The 19,373-nt window shown below is 39.6% G+C and overlaps 1 protein-coding gene across 4 annotated transcripts in view; it reads left to right on the top strand.

Moving 5' to 3' along the window:
* SLC17A5 (solute carrier family 17 member 5) overlaps nt 1–19,373 on the top strand; it is a 60,034-nt gene that overhangs the window by 9,213 nt on the left and 31,448 nt on the right. For 3 of the 4 annotated variants that reach the window (XM_079939835.1, XM_079939832.1, XM_079939834.1), the window contains exons 2-6: nt 3,915–4,111; nt 6,309–6,542; nt 10,040–10,127; nt 11,547–11,633; nt 13,062–13,180. In XM_079939835.1, coding sequence (XP_079795961.1) covers nt 3,915–4,111; nt 6,309–6,542; nt 10,040–10,127; nt 11,547–11,633; nt 13,062–13,180 — 725 coding nt within the window. Of the gene's footprint in view, nt 1–3,204; nt 3,387–3,914; nt 4,112–6,308; nt 6,543–10,039; nt 10,128–11,546; nt 11,634–13,061; nt 13,181–19,373 lie in introns of those variants that run through there. The other variant, XM_079939833.1, reaches the window with a different exon arrangement.

The raw sequence follows: 19,373 nt of genomic DNA, 5'->3' as shown, positions 1-19,373 counted from the left end.
AACAGCTTCTTAACTTCTTTCTTCAACTTCTGATTTCTCACAAATGAGAAATAACCTTGATCCGTAACAAATTACCTCAATTCCTAATGTCCAGGAAGAGCAATGATAATAACAACAGTTCACAGTTATGTGAAGGCATGTTATGTGCTAAGCACTGTTCTAAGTATTTTACATGTACCCCGCCTCAACTAATCTTTATAACCCTAATATAGGCAAAACACTTAGGCTGATATCGAGCACATCGGGCTCAATAACTATTACCTATTGGGGTTTTTTTTAACATCTTTATTGGAGTATAATTGCTTTACAATGGTGTGTTAGTTTCTGCTTCATAACAAAGCGAATCAGTTATACATATACAGATGTCTCCATATCTCTTTCCTCTTGCGTCTCCCTCCCTCCCACCATGCCTATCCCACCCCTCCAGGTGGTCACAAAGCGCCGAGCTGATCTCCCTGTGCTATGCGGCTGCTTCCCATCAGCTATCTATTTTACATGTGGTAGTGTATATATGTCCATGCCACTCTCTCACTTCGTCCCAGCTTACCCTTCCCCCTCCCCGTGTCCTCAAGTCCATCCTCTACGTCTTTATACCTGTCCTGCCCCTATTCCCTGTTGTTCTTGTTATTAAATTCAGTGCCCAGTGTCCCACTCTGAGTTATGCAGCACCATAGTTCAGCCCCATAAGATCATTTGCTGTTTCCTGCTCCTTCTGGCTTGCTTTCCATACTTCTGTACCTGCCGCTGCCTCTGCTTGCCCCGCTCTCCTTCCTCGAACCTGCTTATTGATGAAGGTTCAGTGCAAGTGTTCTTTCTCCCAGAAGCCTTCCTTGACCATCCCCTACCCCACACACAGCACACTTATGTCACTCTTTTGTCCCGTGTTACACACATATGTGTATCGTAGCCGTTTATCTCGGTGGTATAACTTTTTCCAGGATAAACGGGAAAGGAGCTCACTTTTACTGACTGCCCTTCAGTATTTCATCTAATGCACACACAACCCAGTGAGGTGGGTGGCGGTCACCTCATTTGGGAGCTGAGAAACCTGATAATGAAAACTATTAACTAACTTCCCCAAAGACATACAGCCAGTGAAAATCAGAGCTGAGCTCCGTCACCAGGTCGGCTTTAATCTAAATCAGCCTCTGTTCTTTCAGCTACGCCCACTCCACATTCCTAAGTTTAAACCATGTTTTAGAAGCTGATGTTTGTTTTGATGGGTGCTCCGTTGGTTACGCAAGCATGGTTTTGTTCTGAACTTGATTTCAGTGTGGCGGGCGCCAGATGAATGTTCTGTCCCCTCGTCACGCAAGCACGCTTTTCTTGGACCAATTTCAAACACTGGCCAAATTCACAGGCACATTTTGCGCTGTCACCATACTTTCTTGAAACAAAATCTTTCTGACTGATTTGTAATCGACAATCATTTTTTAAAACTAGTAACCCCTTATTTGTAATGTTCTTAAAATCTCATAGTCATATACTTCGTGACTCCTGTGTTGGCTTTTTCTTTTCTGATTATTGACTCTGTGCCCCCAAAAGTTAACGTTGCCGGGTCCATAACTTCTAGGTCAGATTTCCAAGTAGTATCACTAGGAATTTGAAATCATTTTACTCACCTTTCCTCCACTTCCCAAGCTTCTACCCCTACATGATATTCACACGGTAAGGTATATCATACTCCTAATCAGTTATCGTGTGGGGAGAAACTGATAACATACAGTTAAAATAAGGCAACTCAAATAAGGATAGAATGGAGTGATAACATTACAAGTCAGAGTAGCAAAAAATAAAGTTGTTCAGAGTAAGAGCATCGCTGGTAGCTGTGTCCCTCCCTTTCACTAACCCCCGTGTCCAGTGTGTTGGCAAGGCCTGTGAGTTCTGCCTTTAAAGTTATCTCAAATCCACGCATTTCTCTCCATTGCCTGGGCTTTACTCTACTTTAAGCCACCATCACCTCTTTCCTGGAAACTTCCAATAATCCCTTGAGTGATCTCCCTGAATCTACATCCCTCACCACCGTTCACACTTCTGCCCCTTTGTCATCTCCACACAGCAACCAGAGAAGCTCTTTAAACCGTAAATCACATCTTGTCACTCCTCTGCTGAAGCGAATAATGAACTTTGTATATAGTACCTTGGCAAAGCAGACAGTACATTAATCTGGATATTTCCTGCTCCAAATTACCCAGAGTAACACATTTTAATTGCCCAAATTTGGAAAGATTATGAGCCCCGCCCCCATCCAGACTTCTCTGTATATTCTCGTCCAACACAGAGCAATGACAGAGAAAATGTGCTCTCCTAGAAAACATGCTTTGCATTCTGCAACTGGCCTTAACTAGACAGCTGCCTTTTTGCCTGGGGCAGAGAGCCAGGGTGTCTAGATTCAGGTAACAGAGGCAGCGTGAATGAAGCTTTAGAAATATAGTTTTCACAGGTCTGGATCGAACTGTGGCAGTGGTGCTATTGTTCTAACGCCAGCTGTACTGAAAAGGGAGGCAAGAATGCCAAATGAAAAGTTGTCTGTTAAAAGATGTCAGTCTTGCACAGAGGAAAAAGCGATAGCAGTTGTTAAGTGTATGAGTGCTTGTAGAAAAGTGAGTTGGATCACAGTATATTAACATACACCTAAATACAGTTGTGCTGTATTCATTAAAGCTTCGATCTGAATCTGTACCAAGACCGTTGTACTCTGAAAAATGTATCCTTGTGTGAGGTTAGGTCAATGAAAACACCAGAATTCCTGAGTAGGGAAAAACAGGCACGTGTGTGTGTGTGTGTGTGTGTGTGTGTGTGTGTGTGTGTAATGCTAATGAGTCATTGCCAAATAAAAGCACACATATATTCATATATATGTACTTAACTTTAACTTGTCATTAGCAGATGAAACAGATGTTCATATCTTTCAACAGATATTTATCAAACACTCAGTGTTGACCAAACTTAAGTTGTAAAAACCTGGATTAGCCACTTCCTCGTTGTCGCTCGGGGTCAGTCACCCTTAAGTCAGCTTCCTGCATTCTCATCCCCCCTCCAGTTCTGCAACTCAGTAAAAGAAGAAAAAAGAGAAAATATGTGCATACGCCTATAGAGTAAAAAACTAGGTCAGACTCCTCCTGTCACATGATCGTCCTTTCATTGGTTCCTCCAACCCACTCTGCCTTCCTTTTTTTTTTTAAATCATTGTGGTACATTCACTAACTGTGCTTTTCACTGTGGGCCCTTTAAGCAAGACCAACTGAGCAACTGTCACAGGGGCTGCAACTGTCATAGATTCTGCAAATTTGCTTCTGGGCTCTTAAATGCATTTAGTTTAGGAGAGCCTTAAGTATTAATCATGGCTTCTGATTCAAACCCAGCCTCTGAGGATACTTTTCAAGGTAAGAAATTATCAGGAGGGGTTTCCTGCCCTGGCCTTGGCAGTAAATTTTTTTGTGCTGAGATAACGTTTATAATGAGAGGGTTACTGACCCGTAGTCAGTAATGTACGTGCCACGCTGAACGCTTGAGGACTTATTGGCCATGTTTGAGACATGTTTTTCAGAAATAGTGATGCCGTTAAACCCGCTTACCTGCTTTTCTCTTCTCTTGCCAGCTGACAGGGATTGGGGGTTTGGTTTTGACTCCGGAATGCAGATTTTTCTGAGCAAAGTTGTTGCCTCCATGTTTTAAGAAACCGTTTTACAGTTCAGGCTCTCATGTGTTAAATCTTTATCAAAACTACAGGTACTGGGAACAAATTCTCTTTGGTACATGTTTTTAGATATGCTTCATCTGAGAATATTCTCAGAAAAACATTCATGGTTTATTCATTTGTGTACATCTAAGAAGTGACCTCTTTAGTGATTTAGACAGTATCATCTAAGTTACTCTTTTAATGAAAGTTTTTCCACCAATCTTTATTTCAGCTCCAGTGTGCTGCTCTGCTCGTTACAACCTAGCATTTTTGGCCTTTTTTGGTTTCTTCGTTCTCTATTCATTACGGGTGAATCTGAGTGTGGCGTTAGTGGATATGGTAGATTCCAACACGACTACAGCAGATAATAGAACTGCCAACGAGTGTGCAGAGCATTCCACTCCCATAAAAGTTCTTCACAACCAAACGGTCAGTGCTGTTTTTCAAGCAAATGATCTTAATCCTAAAATACTTCCGAGTAAAAATATTGAATTTATTCATCCTACAGAAACACAGACACTTTCTTCATGTAAACTCTGAATCATTTTCTTTTGTGTTTTCCCAGTAACTGGTTAGACAGTTAACTTATAACTGTAGCTGCTGCTGCTGCGCCCTGATCTGTTTGAAAAGCAGTTTTTCAGTTTCCTCCGTAAACATACCGTCCTTGAAGAGAATTTGGAAAAACCTGTCTGGTGTATTAGAAAATTAGGTTGTTTTAGATGTTGCTAAATAGTTTTTATGGGACCATTATTTAATAGCTGTACTACTTAAAAGGGTCCTGTTGCAGGAGGATTAAGATAATCTCAACTACAGGATGAAAAATAAGAATGGGTCAGTTTCAAAAAAAAAAACTCTATACATGCCTCACCTAAGCTGCTGATGTCATTTTGCCTCCCTCATATTATACTGGAATTGATAAGTGCATGTTCATCATTTGTTCAGAATTGAGTTTTACACACTTTCAACATTTTCTTTTGTCTCACATGGGGAGACAATACAGGCGGGAAAGGCTGGTGTCCTTTTTTTGTGTGTGTGGCCACACTGTGCGACATGTGGGATTTTAGTCCCCCAACCAGGGACTGAACCTGCACCCCCGGCAGTGGAAGCGCACAGTCTTAACCACTGGACCGCCAGGGAAGTCCCAGGTGTCCTTTTTTTGTTGTTGGGACGTGGGCCTCTCACTGTTGTGGCCTCTCCTGTTGCGGAGCACAGGCTCCGGACGCGCAGGCTCAGCGGCCATGGCTCACGGGCCCAGCTGCTCCGCGGCATGTGGGATCCTCCCGGACCGGGGCACGGACCCGCGTCCCCCACATCGGCAGGCGGACTCCCAACTACTGCGCCACCAGGCAAGCCCCTGTCCTTTTTTATAAGTGTATTTTCATCCATCTTCAGTGCTCACAAAGGAGCCAAATCCCACGTGGGTGAGTCTCTCCTGCCATTTACAGACAAGATCACTCAAACAGGGAAGAGGGTTTCTGCCCAAACAAGCACATGTACAAAATAATGACTTATCAAAAATCTTTACATTGGACTTCAATAATGTTGCCGAATATGTATTTGGGAACACATCACCCACTTTCCCCACCTCAACCTGTAATTGCTGGACACTTCATGAAGCCCTGGAATTCTACAGAGAAGCTGCAGATTGGTACTCTAAACAAGGATAATTAGGGCTTTGCTTTGTGTGTTTACTTTCGATAAGTACTTTTCATGATCCACCTACTTATTTGCCCTACATCGACAGTAAAAAGAAATCCTGAATGGTTCTTAACATGCGGGTAGGTTACAGGGCTATGTGTGCTGAAGATGTCAGATACTCAGTCACCAGATCTTCATTTTCACCTTACTGTGTACTGCTACTAATTAAAAAACATTTCCTACTCACGTGAAGTTTCTGGCTTGGTTTAAATTCTTGCTCTTTTGTAGAGCTCTATGTCCTTGTTGAAGTGCTTGGTCTGCAATGGTCTATTAATTAATGGTCTCTTAATTATCTATATTTTTGCATACTAGTAGCCAACATTAAGTGACTATTTAGTGTGTGTCAGGCCTTATTTTATGGGCCTTTTTCATTTACTCTTCCCAGATCACAAATCCAGTAAGTAACAGAGCTGGGCTTGAACCCAGGCCGGGCTCCAAAGCCTAGCCTGGCCACTGCAGTATCCTGTTCGTAGCTTTCTGGATTAAACCTCTGCCTTTTTTTGAGCCTTCTTTGTCATGGTCATTACAAAATATCTACAATTCATCGCATAGTCTAGTTTCATAAAATAGCAAGCCTTCCTGAACATTATGACTTGCAATGATTTTCGATTCACTTCTAGAATCTGCATGTCTGTATCACGGTGACTCACCTACCCAGTAGAAAGTCTGCATGTTCTTCAGTCTACAACAGTGGTTCTGGGGAGTTTCCTGGCAGTCCAGTGGGTAGGACTCGGTGCTTTCACTGCTGTGGCCCAGGTTCAACCCCTGGTCGGGGAACTAAGATCCCACAAGCCTCACGGCCAAAAAAACAAACAAACAAAAACAGTGGTTCAAAATTACATTTATATGTACTCACATGCCAGTAAGAGAAAGGAGCCGTTACATCAAGGTCTTAAAAGGCTGTTCTTTTTCCTCCTACTCTTTACAGGGTAAAAAGTACCGATGGGATGCAGAAACTCAAGGATGGATTCTCGGGTCTTTTTTTTATGGCTACATCATCACGCAGATTCCTGCAGGATATGTTGCCAGCAGAAGTGGGGGGAAACTGCTGCTGGGATTTGGGGTCCTTGGCACCTCTGTCTTCACTCTGTTCACTCCCCTCGCTGCAGATTTCGGAGTTGGAGCCCTCATTGCACTCAGGGCCCTAGAAGGACTAGGAGAGGTAATTTTTTTTCTCTTTTGTTATTCTCCTTACCCTATATCACTTTCTTGTCTCCTTAAAGATATCATTCTTGGGCTTCCCTGGTGGCGCAGTGGTTGAGAGTCAGCCTGCCGATGCAGGGGACATGGGTTCTTGCCCCGGTCCGGGAAGATCCCACATGCCGCGGAGCCGCTGGGCCCGTGAGCCATGGCTGCTGAGCCTGCGCGTCCGGAGCCTGTGCTCCGCGACGGGAGAGGCCACAACAGTGAGAGGCCCGCGTATCGCAAAAAAAAAAAAAAAAAAAAAGATATCATTCTACCATAGAAAAATGATTCATTTCATTGGCATATAGAAAGACATTGAATGCTAGAGCTGAACACATTTTACATGTATAACAACAGTTAATAAAATTTCTTAAATTTCAAAAATTATAAAAAAGAAAAACGGATAGTAATAATTTGTTTCTTATTTAGGCAAAAAGAGGCAAAAAGACAAGGTTAATACGGTCATAATAGCTGATAATTATTGATCACTACCTACGAGCCAAGTACTAATCCAAGCACCCCACATGTAATTAATTATGTTTAACGGGCTTCCCTGGTGGCGCAGTGGTTGAGAGTCCGCCTGCCTATGCAGGGGACACGGGTTCGTGCCCCGGTCCGGGAAGATCCCACATGCCGTGGAGTGGCTGGGCCCGTGAGCCATGGCCTCTGAGCCTGCGTGTCCGGAGCCTGTGCTCCGCAACGGGAGAGGCCACAACAGTGAGAGGCCCGCGTACCGCAAAAAAAAAAAAAAACAAAGGATATCATTCTTTGATATATGAATCAGAAAAAATGACACTGGAAGATAATAGGGATTTATTTTTTAGTTAGAAACTGATTGACTATGAAATAACATGAGTAGATTTCACTTGTGGTCAGTGAGGTCTTGAGTGGGGGCACTCCAAAATTAGAAGCTTTACTCAAAGACTAGAGAAAACATTTTCTAGGGGAATACGTCATAGCTTCCCCTACTCCCTTCTACTGAGGAGATAAGAAACCACTATTAAAACCATGAGGACCATCCTACTTCTTGAACTTTGCCACTGTTTACCTCTGCTCCATCATTGATTGCCCAGGTCTAAAACATATTTTACCCAATAGACTATCAAATTGCCTTGTTTTCCTTTAAATTTGTTGTTTTTCATAGAACTTCTTCTTTATCATTTGTTCTTTCTTCTGGTCCTCTAACTTAGAGACAAATAATTTATCGTTTTATGTAGCTATCTTTTTTTTAGTCCTGTGATTCTTCTGGCCTTTCTGCTGCTTTTAAAATTGTTATTATTAATTTTTATCTTTTTTTTTCCTCTCCTCCTAAGATTTCGATCATTTTTTAATTATTTTAAAATTTTAATTTCTTATTTTTTTTCCTTTCCACTTCTCTTTTGCATTTCGTCATGTGTACCTCCACCTTTAAATAATGATCTCGTTTCATTTCTGACTTTGAACTTCTCAAGGCATAGGTTTATTTCGCTCTCTCTTAACATTTCTTTAACCAAGCAAGATAGTGGCCTCTGGGTTTAGTGTACAGCTTAAAGGTTATTTTGTATCATGCTGTGTAGGAAAAACACTGACTGGAGTAGTAAAATCAGAGTTTGAATAATAACTCCACTGTATCTAACGGTGGAACCATAGGTTTTCATATAAATATTATACAAATACAATATATAATATAAATCAAATATATTAAATACCTGCCCCATCGTCAGTCACAGCTCAGATGTGATAATAACTGCTAGAAAACTTTGGAAATTGCCAAGTGCTTTTTAAATGTAAGCTTTGGTCACTCATCTGGACATTCTTATTTTGTCCTTATCGAATAGGGGTATACCAAATAAACCCTTCTTGACTACAAAATAAAATTACCCCCCCACTAACAGGTTCCTTTTCTCCTTATCTAAGTAAAATATATACAGGTCCCTTTTCTCCTTATCTAAGTAAAAAACTAAACCCTCCTTGACTACAAAATAAAATTACCCCCCCCCCCCCACTAACAGGTTCCTTTTCTCCTTATCTAAGTAAAATATATACAGGTCCCTTTTCTCCTTATCTAAGTAAAAAACTAAACCCTCCTTGACTACAAAATAAAATTACTCCCCTACTAACAGGTTCCTTTTCTCCTCATCTAAGTAAAATATATGTTTTACAGATAAACTGAAGTTCTAAGAGGTTAACTGATCTTTCTGAGGCTACACAGCTAGTGAATGGCCAAGGAGAGCTGTGAATCGACTGCTGCAAATCTACCAGAATCTATTCCTTCCTGTTCCCTTGTAGCATCTCCCCCTCTCCCAAGCCTCTGTGAGCCTCCCTGCCTTCACTGTCTTGTTGCTTCTCCATTACCAGTAATTAGTATTTTTTAAAATTGAGGTATAGTAGATGTCCAATATTATATAAATTTCAGGTATATAACAATTCCAAATTTTTATGTATTATACTCCATTTATAGTTATTATAAAACATTGGTTATATTCCCTGTGCTGTATAATATATCATTATAGCTTATTTATTTTATACATAGTAGTTTGCACCTCTTAATCCCCCACTCCTATCTTGCCCCTCCCCTAATTGGCATTTACTAGGCTAATTATCACCAGAAAAGAAAAAAATACCGGTAAACACTCTAATTGAGTGTTTTTTGGTAGTACCATTTTTTGGTAGGACCATTTTTCCTGTTGAGTAAGGTGAATCTGAATTTTCTTCTAGTATCCCACAGTATTAGCTCAGTATTTTTAAAAGTTACATATTGATAACATTCCCATTGCATTCAGGCCATAAATAAAGTAAATGAGGGTTTCCCTGGTGGCACAGTGGTTAAGAATCCGCCTGTCAATGCAGGGGACACGGGTTCAAGCCCTCATCTGGGAAGATCCCACATGCTGTGGAGCAGCTAAGCCCGTGTGCCACAACTAATGAGCCTGCGCTCTACAGCCTGTGCTCTAGAGCCCACAAGCCACAACTACTGGGCCTGCGTGCCACAACTACTGAAGCCCACGCGCCTAGAGTCCAAGCTCCGCAACAAGAGAAGCCACGCAATAAGAAGCCTGTGCACCACAACGAAAGAGTAGCCCCTGCTTGTCACAACTAGAGAAAGCCCTCACACAGCAATGAAGATCCAACACAGCCAAAAATAAATAAATAAATAAATTTATTAAAAATAATAATAATAAAGTAAATGAGTAAAATTCACCGTGGGAGGGTACCTTTATATCCTCATTCAGTACATTCTTTTACATTTTTTGTAACCCTTGCCTTGCAGTCCTCAAATCAGTTGACAGAGTCCACAAGTCTTTGTTCAGATTTTGAAAGTACTTCATTATGAGGTATTTGCACTCAGCACTGTAAAGACATCTCACTCCATGAAACCTGATTCCAGCGTGAGTCTTATCCAGAAACTTCTCTTGCAACAAAATACTCAACTGATTTTAAAATATGAACAAAACTACCTTGCATTTCGTCAGAAATATCTTTTTCCCTTCCCAGGGTGTCACATTTCCCGCCATGCATGCCATGTGGTCTTCGTGGGCTCCTCCTCTTGAAAGAAGCAAGCTTCTCAGCATTTCATATGCAGGTGAGATAACTGTTCTTGTGAAGGTTTTCGCTACAATGTGTTATCTGTATATCAACCTTGGGGGAAGGGCGCAAAGCAGAATCATGCAATGTCAGGTGCTTTCTTTGGGGAAAACTTAAGTTGCAGGGGTATAACTTTATTCTTAATATTCTTCTTTGGCTCACCAGCATATAGCAAAGTGGCTTCATTGACTACTGTCATTTTCTCCGTCTGCCATCATTTATTTCAAAACATGTTGCCTTTTCAGATGTTGATATAGAGAATGCTTTAACAAAACAAAGCCAAAAAAAAAAGCTGGAAAATTGAACACTTTTGTCTTTAAATTGTGATTTGATTTGATCATCTGATAAGCTGGTCATGACTTTCAACCCCTCCCTTCAGACACCTTGTTTTCTATGCATTTATTTGCTATCATTTGGTCTGTAGGTAAGATAGCATGAGCTTTATATGTGAATTATAACTTTTCCAGCTCACACACTGAATGAAAACTTTTTATTTATTTTTTTGACACATAGTGCCTGGCATGGAGCAGATATTCAGTAACTATTCAACCCGGTTTTCTAGGCTTCCTATTCCTTGCCTTCACCCAACTGAAGTTCCCAAACCCACTTTCTGCTTTCCTACTTCCATTCATTTGCTCACCCTGTTACACCTCCCTCTGTATCTTCTTTCTTATGGGACCAGATCTTGCCCATCTTTTCAAAGTCCCACTGCTGCTTCTTACATCTTTTCCTGATCTCTAGAGGTCAGAGGTAATCTGTCCTACATTTGAACTTCCATATTGCTCTGTGACACTCAACACTTTCTAACGTGTAATAATTATTTGTTTATATTTACTTCCTATATAAGACTAAAATTTGAGACCAGAAACAATGTCTGCTTATTTTAGCTCCCACTGTACCTTCTAAGATGTCTTCCGTTTGGTGGTTAAAATGAATTTTATCACTTATTTATCCGAAACAATTGTGTGTAATATATTTGGGGCAAATTAGATTACCAAAAGCTTCGTTCTTTTTTCTCCAGGTGTGCTGCAGTAGGCTATGTTTAGAGACCATCTCTGAGCCTTTCCCCAAACACTTGGCTTTCTAACACATTTACTAGTAATGTGGCATTTACTAGCTCATATTATAATAGGTCTTCTATTGATTGATGCCTTCTAATTCATCAGTAGCTACATAATTGTAACTAATATAACTACATATTAATGTATACATTTTACATATTGTGGGTTTTCTAGTAAATGATCCCTTAAGAGAATGGGTTGTTTATATTTACATGTGACTAACTCAACTCCTATAGGATTTGAGTCACTCTTTCTTTTCTCTATTGTCTGTTATCCGTCTTCTTTAGGCTGTAGACCTGTGTCCCCTCTTTGTTCATTTTTCTCCAAAGTTTACAAAGTCTTTGTTGTTATTCTAGGAGCACAGCTTGGGACAGTAGTTTCTCTTCCTCTTTCTGGTATAGTTTGCTTCTATATGAATTGGACTTACGTCTTCTACCTCTTTGGTAAGTTTATTCAAAAATGTAACCTAAATTATAATGTGATAGGTCCAAAATGTAATAGTGATCTAATAATTAGTTAAAATATGTATATTCCAATTCACTGAAGTACCCATCTCCTAGACCACAAAGCTGTGAAACATTTACTGATAACCTGTTTTTCAAGTTTATGTGGTTAAAATGATCCAGCTGAGTTGTGACCTGATGTTAATTTTGGAATATTTGTTCAATAGAAACTGCTGTTGAATCCAGGACATAAATGCTGTACTTACTATAAAAACTGCTGTGTTGTTTATTATAAAAGATGTATATTTTGAAAATATTTCTTCTCAAACAAAGTAGGATGCTCTCACTTGGTAGTTTTAATCTTTTTTGTTTCTTTGTTTAGTCCCAGGGCCTTTCATTTCCCAATCTCAATAGCAGGACGATACACATATTTAATAAATTAGATTGCCATGTAAACATTTATGCAGGAAATATAGCTGCAATCAAAACAAAAAACATCAATAAACAAAAGCAGATACCTGTGGAAATAATAGATTGTAAACTTTTATTTTTTAAAAGGTTTGTCTGGTAGGCCCTGATAGGCAGAGTCATGTGGTTAAAAGTTGTTCTCTTCAGGTGCAAACTTCCCATTAAAAATAAATAAGTCATGGGGATGTAATGTACAGCACAGTGATATTGTGGTACATACTTTTTTCTTTTTTTTTTTTGGCTGCATTGGGTCTTCGTTGCTGTAGTGGGCTTTCTCTAGTTGCGGCGAATGAGGGCTACTCTTCGTTGCGGTGCACGGGCTTTTCCTTGCAGTGGCTTCTCTTGTTGTGGAGCACGGGCTCTAGGCGCACAGGTTTCAGTAGTTGTGGCTCGTGGGCTCTAGAGCGCAGGCTCAGTAGTTGTGGCACACGGGCTTAGTTGTTCCACGGCATGTGGGATCTTCCCGGACCAGGGATCAAACCCATGTCCCCTGTATTGGCAGGCGGATTCTTAATCATGGCACCGCCAGGGAAGTCCCTGTGGTACATACTTGAAAGTTGCCAAGAGAATAAATCCTAAAAGTTTTCATCACAAGAAAAAAAAATGTTTGTAATTTTGTATGGTGATAGATGGTAGCCAGATATATTGTGGTGATTATTTCGCAGTGTATATAAATATCAAATCATTTTGTTGTCCACTTGAAACTAATGTAATGTTATATGTCAGTTATACTGCAATTTTTTAAAAAAGTTTTTCCTCTTAAAAATTTATAGGAGAAAAAAAAAATTTATAGGAGATAATACAAATAGCAGTTATCCCATTAAAGAATTATGAGAAGAACTTGAAAACAAAGCTGAAACCAATTTTTCATTAAGTTTATAATGACATAATTTTTTCAAGACAGAAAAATTGCTGTTGGTGCATACTAATTTCATTTACCTCTTATTTTTCTATTTTAAGGTATAGTTGGAATCATTTGGTTTATTTTGTGGATCTGGTTAGTTAGTGATACACCAGAAACTCACAAGACAATCTCCCCCTATGAAAAGGAATACATTCTTTCATCATTAAGAAATCAGGTAAGGACTTTGGCACATTTTAAAAATAATTTCAGAATCTTTTTTTTCTTCAGAATTAAGATACCAGTTTTTTTAATAGATATTTCTGTTGTGCACACTCTAGGCAAAGTAGAGCAGGCGAATTAATTAATCTACAAAGTACTGTTTTGTCCAAGAAATGTCAATTCTTTCTAGTTTAAATCTATGAAATCTAAAATCTAGGAATTTATTTAAATCTAGTTTAAATCTATGAAAAATTACTTTTCTAAATCATTTTAAACCTTCTAGAGTAATGATTATCAAGTGAGCCTCCTTTGTCTTCTTAACTAGTAGAAAATAAGATGTGTTATTTACAGAAGGAATCTTATAGCTATACCGTAAATGCTAGTTGTTAGAAAACTAGTGTGTTTTTATCTGTATTTTAGAGTGTGATTTAACAAGGACAGCACATTTATTGTGATATATAATAATATAATATGATATACACCTGTCTGCTCCTCTAGGGTAGCCGTTCAGGAAAAATTTATACTTAACTAAAGTAAGATTTGTTTCACTTAATTGAGCACAATAGCAAGTCAGAAATAAAAGTCTATCATAATTTAATAGTCTATCATAATTTAATTTATGACAAATTATGTATCATAATTTAATACATAATTTATCATAAATTCTCAAGCCATGGGGACAAAATATTTGCCTTTTGGTGGGAATAAAAGAAGAACATTAAAACATTAGGAAAACTAAAATATATACAGTCTTTTCTTTAGCATTGTTAATGGCTTCATAATCACTTTATTTGTTTAAGAACATAAAATATTTCGTGTAAGACTTTTCTTGCCCACTGAGTTATTATTACTGATATTTTCAATTTTTATATATAGTAAACCAGACAGTAATTAAACATTTACTCACTCACATTTCCTTTTTTTTTTTGGCTGCATTGGGTCTTTGTTGCTGCTCACAGGCTTTCTCTAGTTGCAGCGAGTGGGGGCTACTCTTTGTTGTGGTGCGCAGGCTTCCCATTGCGGTGGCTTCTCTTGCTGCGGAGCACGGGCTCTAGGCACACGGGCTCCGTAGTTGTGGCTCACGGGCTTAGTTGCTCTGCAGCATGTGGGATCTTCCTGGACCAGGGCTCAAACCCATGTGCCCTGCATTGGCAGGCGGATTCTTAACCACTGTGCCACCAAGGAAGTCCCGCATTTCTTTTTAAGTTTTACAATTTGCTACAAAGATCTCTATAAACTGCTGAATTTTAAGAAATATGGCATCGCTTGGTCTTTGCCAAAGGTTGACAAAAATCTGCAAGAAATCACCAATGTAATAAAGAAAGTTACTTTGAGATCTCAGTGTTCTCTGAGATGTTAATCAAATGAATCACCCACTTTTTCTCACTAAGGAACAGATTAAAAGACTTAAATGCATTGTAAATGGGTCTTGCCACGTAAAACTTGATACATCTTATATATACAATGGAATATTACTTGGCCATAAAAAAGAATAAAATTTTGCCATTTGCAGCAACATGGATGGACCTGGAGGGTATTATGCTTAGTGAAATAAGTCAGACAGAGAAAGACAAATACTATGTCTTTTTATTTATATGTGGAATCTAAAAAATAAAACAAATGAACAAATATTAAACAGAAACAGGCTCACAGATACAGAGAACAAACTAGTGCTTACCAGAGGGAGAGGGGTCGGGGCAGAGGCAAGTTAGGTGAAGGGGATTAAGAGGTACAAACTATCAGGTAAAATAAGTAAGTTACAAGGATGTAATGCACAGCACAGGAATGTAGTCAACATTTTATAATAACTTCGTATGGAGCATAAGCTATAAAAATACTGAATTACTCTTTTGTACACCTGAAACTAATATAATATTGTAAGTCAACTATACTTCAATTTTTTAAAAAACTTGATATGTTTTCTCACACTTTTTCAGCATTGATGATTAATTTCCTTCTTCTAAAACTTCATTTTTATCATTCTTTTTGTGGACTTATGAAACCTTTTAGTTTATTTAGTTTTTTTTAAAGCTAGCTTAATATATGCCTAAATCTGTCCATTATCCAAACCTAAGGTTAATTTGTTTTTCCATATGCTTCAGAAATTGGAATAGTCAGAAGCAAGAGGAATTAGCGGAATTAGGTTTCATAGAACTCCAAACTGCATTCTTACACCAAATGACATTGTAGTTGAAAATGTCATAAAATACTGTGTTACATGAAGCTCCACTTTTAAATCTTGGATCCAAGAAATGTTCGGCGTGTGCTGTACTTCATTCATTCCTTAAACGTTTTTTGAAAGCTTACTGTGTCCTAGGTTCTTTGTCAGGTACTGAGGACTAAAAAATTAATCAAAGAGAGGGAATGAACAAGACATGGTTCCTGTGGGACCTGTGATCTCCAGAGGGAGACAGACATGGATGAACAGAATTTCAATATAATACAGGCTGAACAGTGCTGTGCTACAGGTTACACAGTGCATCGTTGGTACAGAGAAGGCAGGGGTCTTCAGCCAGCCTAGGAACAGATAGGAAAAGCTCTGGTGTTGATGGTCTCTGGCCAAAGACTGTCAGCAACATACCTGTAGTTGAACAAAGGGGTTTCTTTCTTTCTTCCTTTTTTTTTTTTTTTCTTTTTAAGTGTGGAACGCTTCGTGAATTTGCCTGTCATCCTTGTGCAGGGGCCGTGCTAATCTTCTCTGTATTGTTCCAGTTTTAGTACATGTGCTGCCAGTGTGAACACGATGTTTCTTGTTTTGCTGCAGTGAAGAAGAAAGCACACCATGAGGAACCACAGGGCATCCCAGCGAGAGAGCAGAGGGCAGCTTGTTATAGCTTAGACTTGTGTTAGGAAGCAGTAGTGACTCACATTAGCTGGGAGAGGAAGGTTTTGCGCCTTTGTGTGGTTCATACCTTCTTGTTTTGTTGTTGTTGTTTTGTTTTTGGGGGGTGTTTTTTTTGACCACACTGAGCGGCATGCTGGATCTTAGTTCCCTGACCACAGATCGAAACTATGCCCCCTGCATTGGGAGCCCAGAGTCTTAACCACTGGACCTCCAGGGAAGTCCTCATAGATTTTGTTTTCGTCTGTGCTCAGAGGTGATTAAGGAGTGGCCTATTTGTCTCATTCCATCATTCTCTTTTTTTTTTTTTTTTTTTTTTTTTTTTTTTGCGGTACGCGGGCCTCTCACTGTTGTGGCCTCTCCCGTTGCGAGCACAGGCTCCGGATGCGCAGGCTCAGCAGCCATGTCTCACGGGCCCAGCCGCTCCGCGGCATGTGGGATCTTCCCGGACCGGGGCACCAACCCGTGCCCCCTGCATCAGCAGGCGGACTCGCAACCACTGCGCCACCAGGGAAGCCCCATCATTCTTATAGAGTGACTTTGTTCACAGTCAATGGAGCACACTGTGGCCCAGCTGTTAGAAGCAGGCCAGCTCAGGTGACAGCAGCCAGAGGCTGCTTGTTTCTTTCTTACTGGTAAAGGCTGTATCTGCACAATCTTGAAAGAGAAGTTGGAGTTAACCAGGCAAATTGGGAGAGTGAGAGATGTGCGGGCATCCCAGGCCAAGGATGTGGTATAAGCAGAGACAGAGGAGAGAGAGTCGTACCTGCCAGGATAGTGCCAGGAGTCAGGTATTGCTGCAGGTAAAAGGCAAAGGCAGATAGTGGCAGGAGATTGTAGGGCGTGGGCAGAAGCCTGATCATGGAGCGTCCGGTACACCCCGCTGAAGAGCTTAGACTTTATCCTTTAGGCACTGGGATGCCATGAACTGTTTGTAAGCTTGAGGTGACAGAGTGAAGTTTGAGTTTTATAAAGCTTACGCTAACAGCTGTGTGGAGAGAAGGTCCGAGCCAGACAAGCAGGGGCTCCAGTTATAATGCTCTCTCAGTTATCCAGCTAAGAAAAGCCTGTACTTATAGGCAGAAATGTGATTTCATTCTTGCAATAAGTAGATTCTACATTTATGACAGCATGGATAGTTCTAATTCTGATTCAGAAATGTTACAAGAGAGGAATAAAATCTTCAGGGCACTCTGCAGGTAAACTCAGAAGGCCAGCTCATGACTAGCTCATGGATAGACTGCCTATAGTAAGTAACTAGTGAGTACTTTAAGATCATCAACTACTGCTCTGTGTTGAAGATATCCCTTTTTTTTTTTTTTTTTCAGATGTAGAAGGAAGGATTTATTATTACTTGCAACGAGTAAGGAGAACACCGGGGATTTTCCCCAAAGCAATGCCTCTCTCTCTTTTTTTTTTTAAATTGAAGTATAGTTGATGTATAGTATTATGTAACTTACAGGTATACAATATAATGATTCACAATTTTTAAAGGTTATGCTCCATTTATAGTTATTATAAAATATTGGCTATATTCCCCATGTTGCACAATATATCCTTGTAGCTTATTTTATACCTAATAGTTTGTACCTCTTTATCCCCTACCCTTATGATGCCCCTCCCCCCTTCCCTCTCCCCACTGATAATCATTAGTTTTTTCTCTATATCTGTGAGTCTGCTTCTTTTTTGTTATCTTCACTAGTTTGTTGTATTTTTTTTAGATTCCACAATTAATGATATCATACAGTATTTGTCTTCCTCTGTCTGACTTATTTCACTTAGCATAATGCCCTCCAAGTCCATCCATGGTGCTACAAATGGCAAAATTTCATTCTTTTTTACAGCTGAATAGTATTCCATTGTGTATGTTAACCATATCTCTTTATCCATTCCTCTGTCGATGGACATTTAGGTTGCTTCCATGTCTTGGCTATTGTAAACAGTGCTCCAATGAACACTGGGGTGCATGTATCCTTTCGGACCATATTTTTCTCCAGATATATGCCCAGGAGTGGGATTGCAGAGTCATATGGTAGCTCTATTTTTAGTTTTTTAAGGAACCTCCATACTGTTCTCCATAGTGGCTGCACCAATTTACATTCCCAACAACAGTGCAAGAGGGTTCTCATCTCTCCACACCTTCTCCAGCATTTATTGCTTGTGGATTTTTTGATGATAGCCATTTTGACTGGTGTGAGGTGTATCTCATTGTAGTTTTTTTAAATATTTATTATTTATTTGGCTGCCCTGGGTCTTAGTTGCAGCACGTGAGGTCTTCGTTGCTGCACGCAGGATCTTCATGTGGGATCTTCATTGCAGTGTGCAGCATCTTTAGTTGTGGCATGAAGGATCTTTAGTTGCAGCATGCAGGATCTTTTTTTTTTTAGTTGCAGCATGCAGAGTATTTAGCTGCGACATACGGGATCTTTTAGTTGTGGCATGCAGACTCTTAGTTGCGGTATGTGAGATCTAGTTCCCTGACCAGGGCTCAAACCCAGGCCCCCTGCGTTGGGAGCACGGAGTCTTACCTGCTGGACCACCAGGGAAGTCCCCTCATTGTAGTTTTGATTTGCATTTCTCTAATATTTAGCAATGTTGAACATCTTTTCATGTGCCTCTTGGCCATCTGTATGTCTTCTTTGGAGAAGTGTCTATTTAGGTCTTCTTTCCATTTTTTATTGGATTGTTTGTTTTTTTGATGTTGAGTTGTATGAGCTGTGTATATATGTTGGATATTAACCCCTTATCAGTCATATCATTTGCAAATATATTCTCTCATTCAGTAGGCTGTCTTTTCGTTTTGTTGATGGTTTCCTTTGCTGTGCAAAAGTTTTTAAGTTTCATTAGGTCCCATTTGTTTATTTTTGCTTTTATTTACTTGGCTTTAGAAAACAGATCCAAGAAAATATTGCTACAATTTATGTCAGAGGGTGTTCTGCCTATGTTTTCCTCTAGGAATTTTATGGTATCCAGTCTTACATTTAGGTCTTTAATCCATTTTTAGTTATTATTTTTGTGTCTGGTGTTACAGAATGTTATAATTTTTTCTTTTACATGTAGCTGTCCAGTTTTCCCAGCATTGCTTATTGAAGAGACTGTCTTTTCTCCATTGTATATTCTTGCCCCCATTGTTGTAGATTAATTGACCATAAGTGCCTGGATTTATTTCTGGGCTTTCTATTTGGTTCCATTGATCTATGTGTCTGTTTTTGTGCCAGTACCATACTGTTTTGATTACTATAGCTTTATAATAGTCTGAAGTCAGGAGCACATTCCTCCAGCTCTGTTCTTCTTTCTCAAGATTGTTTTGGATATTTGAGGTCTTTTATGTTTCCATACAAATTTTAAAATTATTTGTTCTGGTTCT

Source organism: Stenella coeruleoalba, assembly GCF_951394435.1.
Source record: "Stenella coeruleoalba genome assembly, chromosome: 12".
Taxonomy (NCBI): Eukaryota; Metazoa; Chordata; class Mammalia; order Artiodactyla; family Delphinidae; genus Stenella; species Stenella coeruleoalba.
Note: the sequence above shows the minus strand (reverse complement) of the source record. Positions and strands in the feature narration are given on the sequence as shown.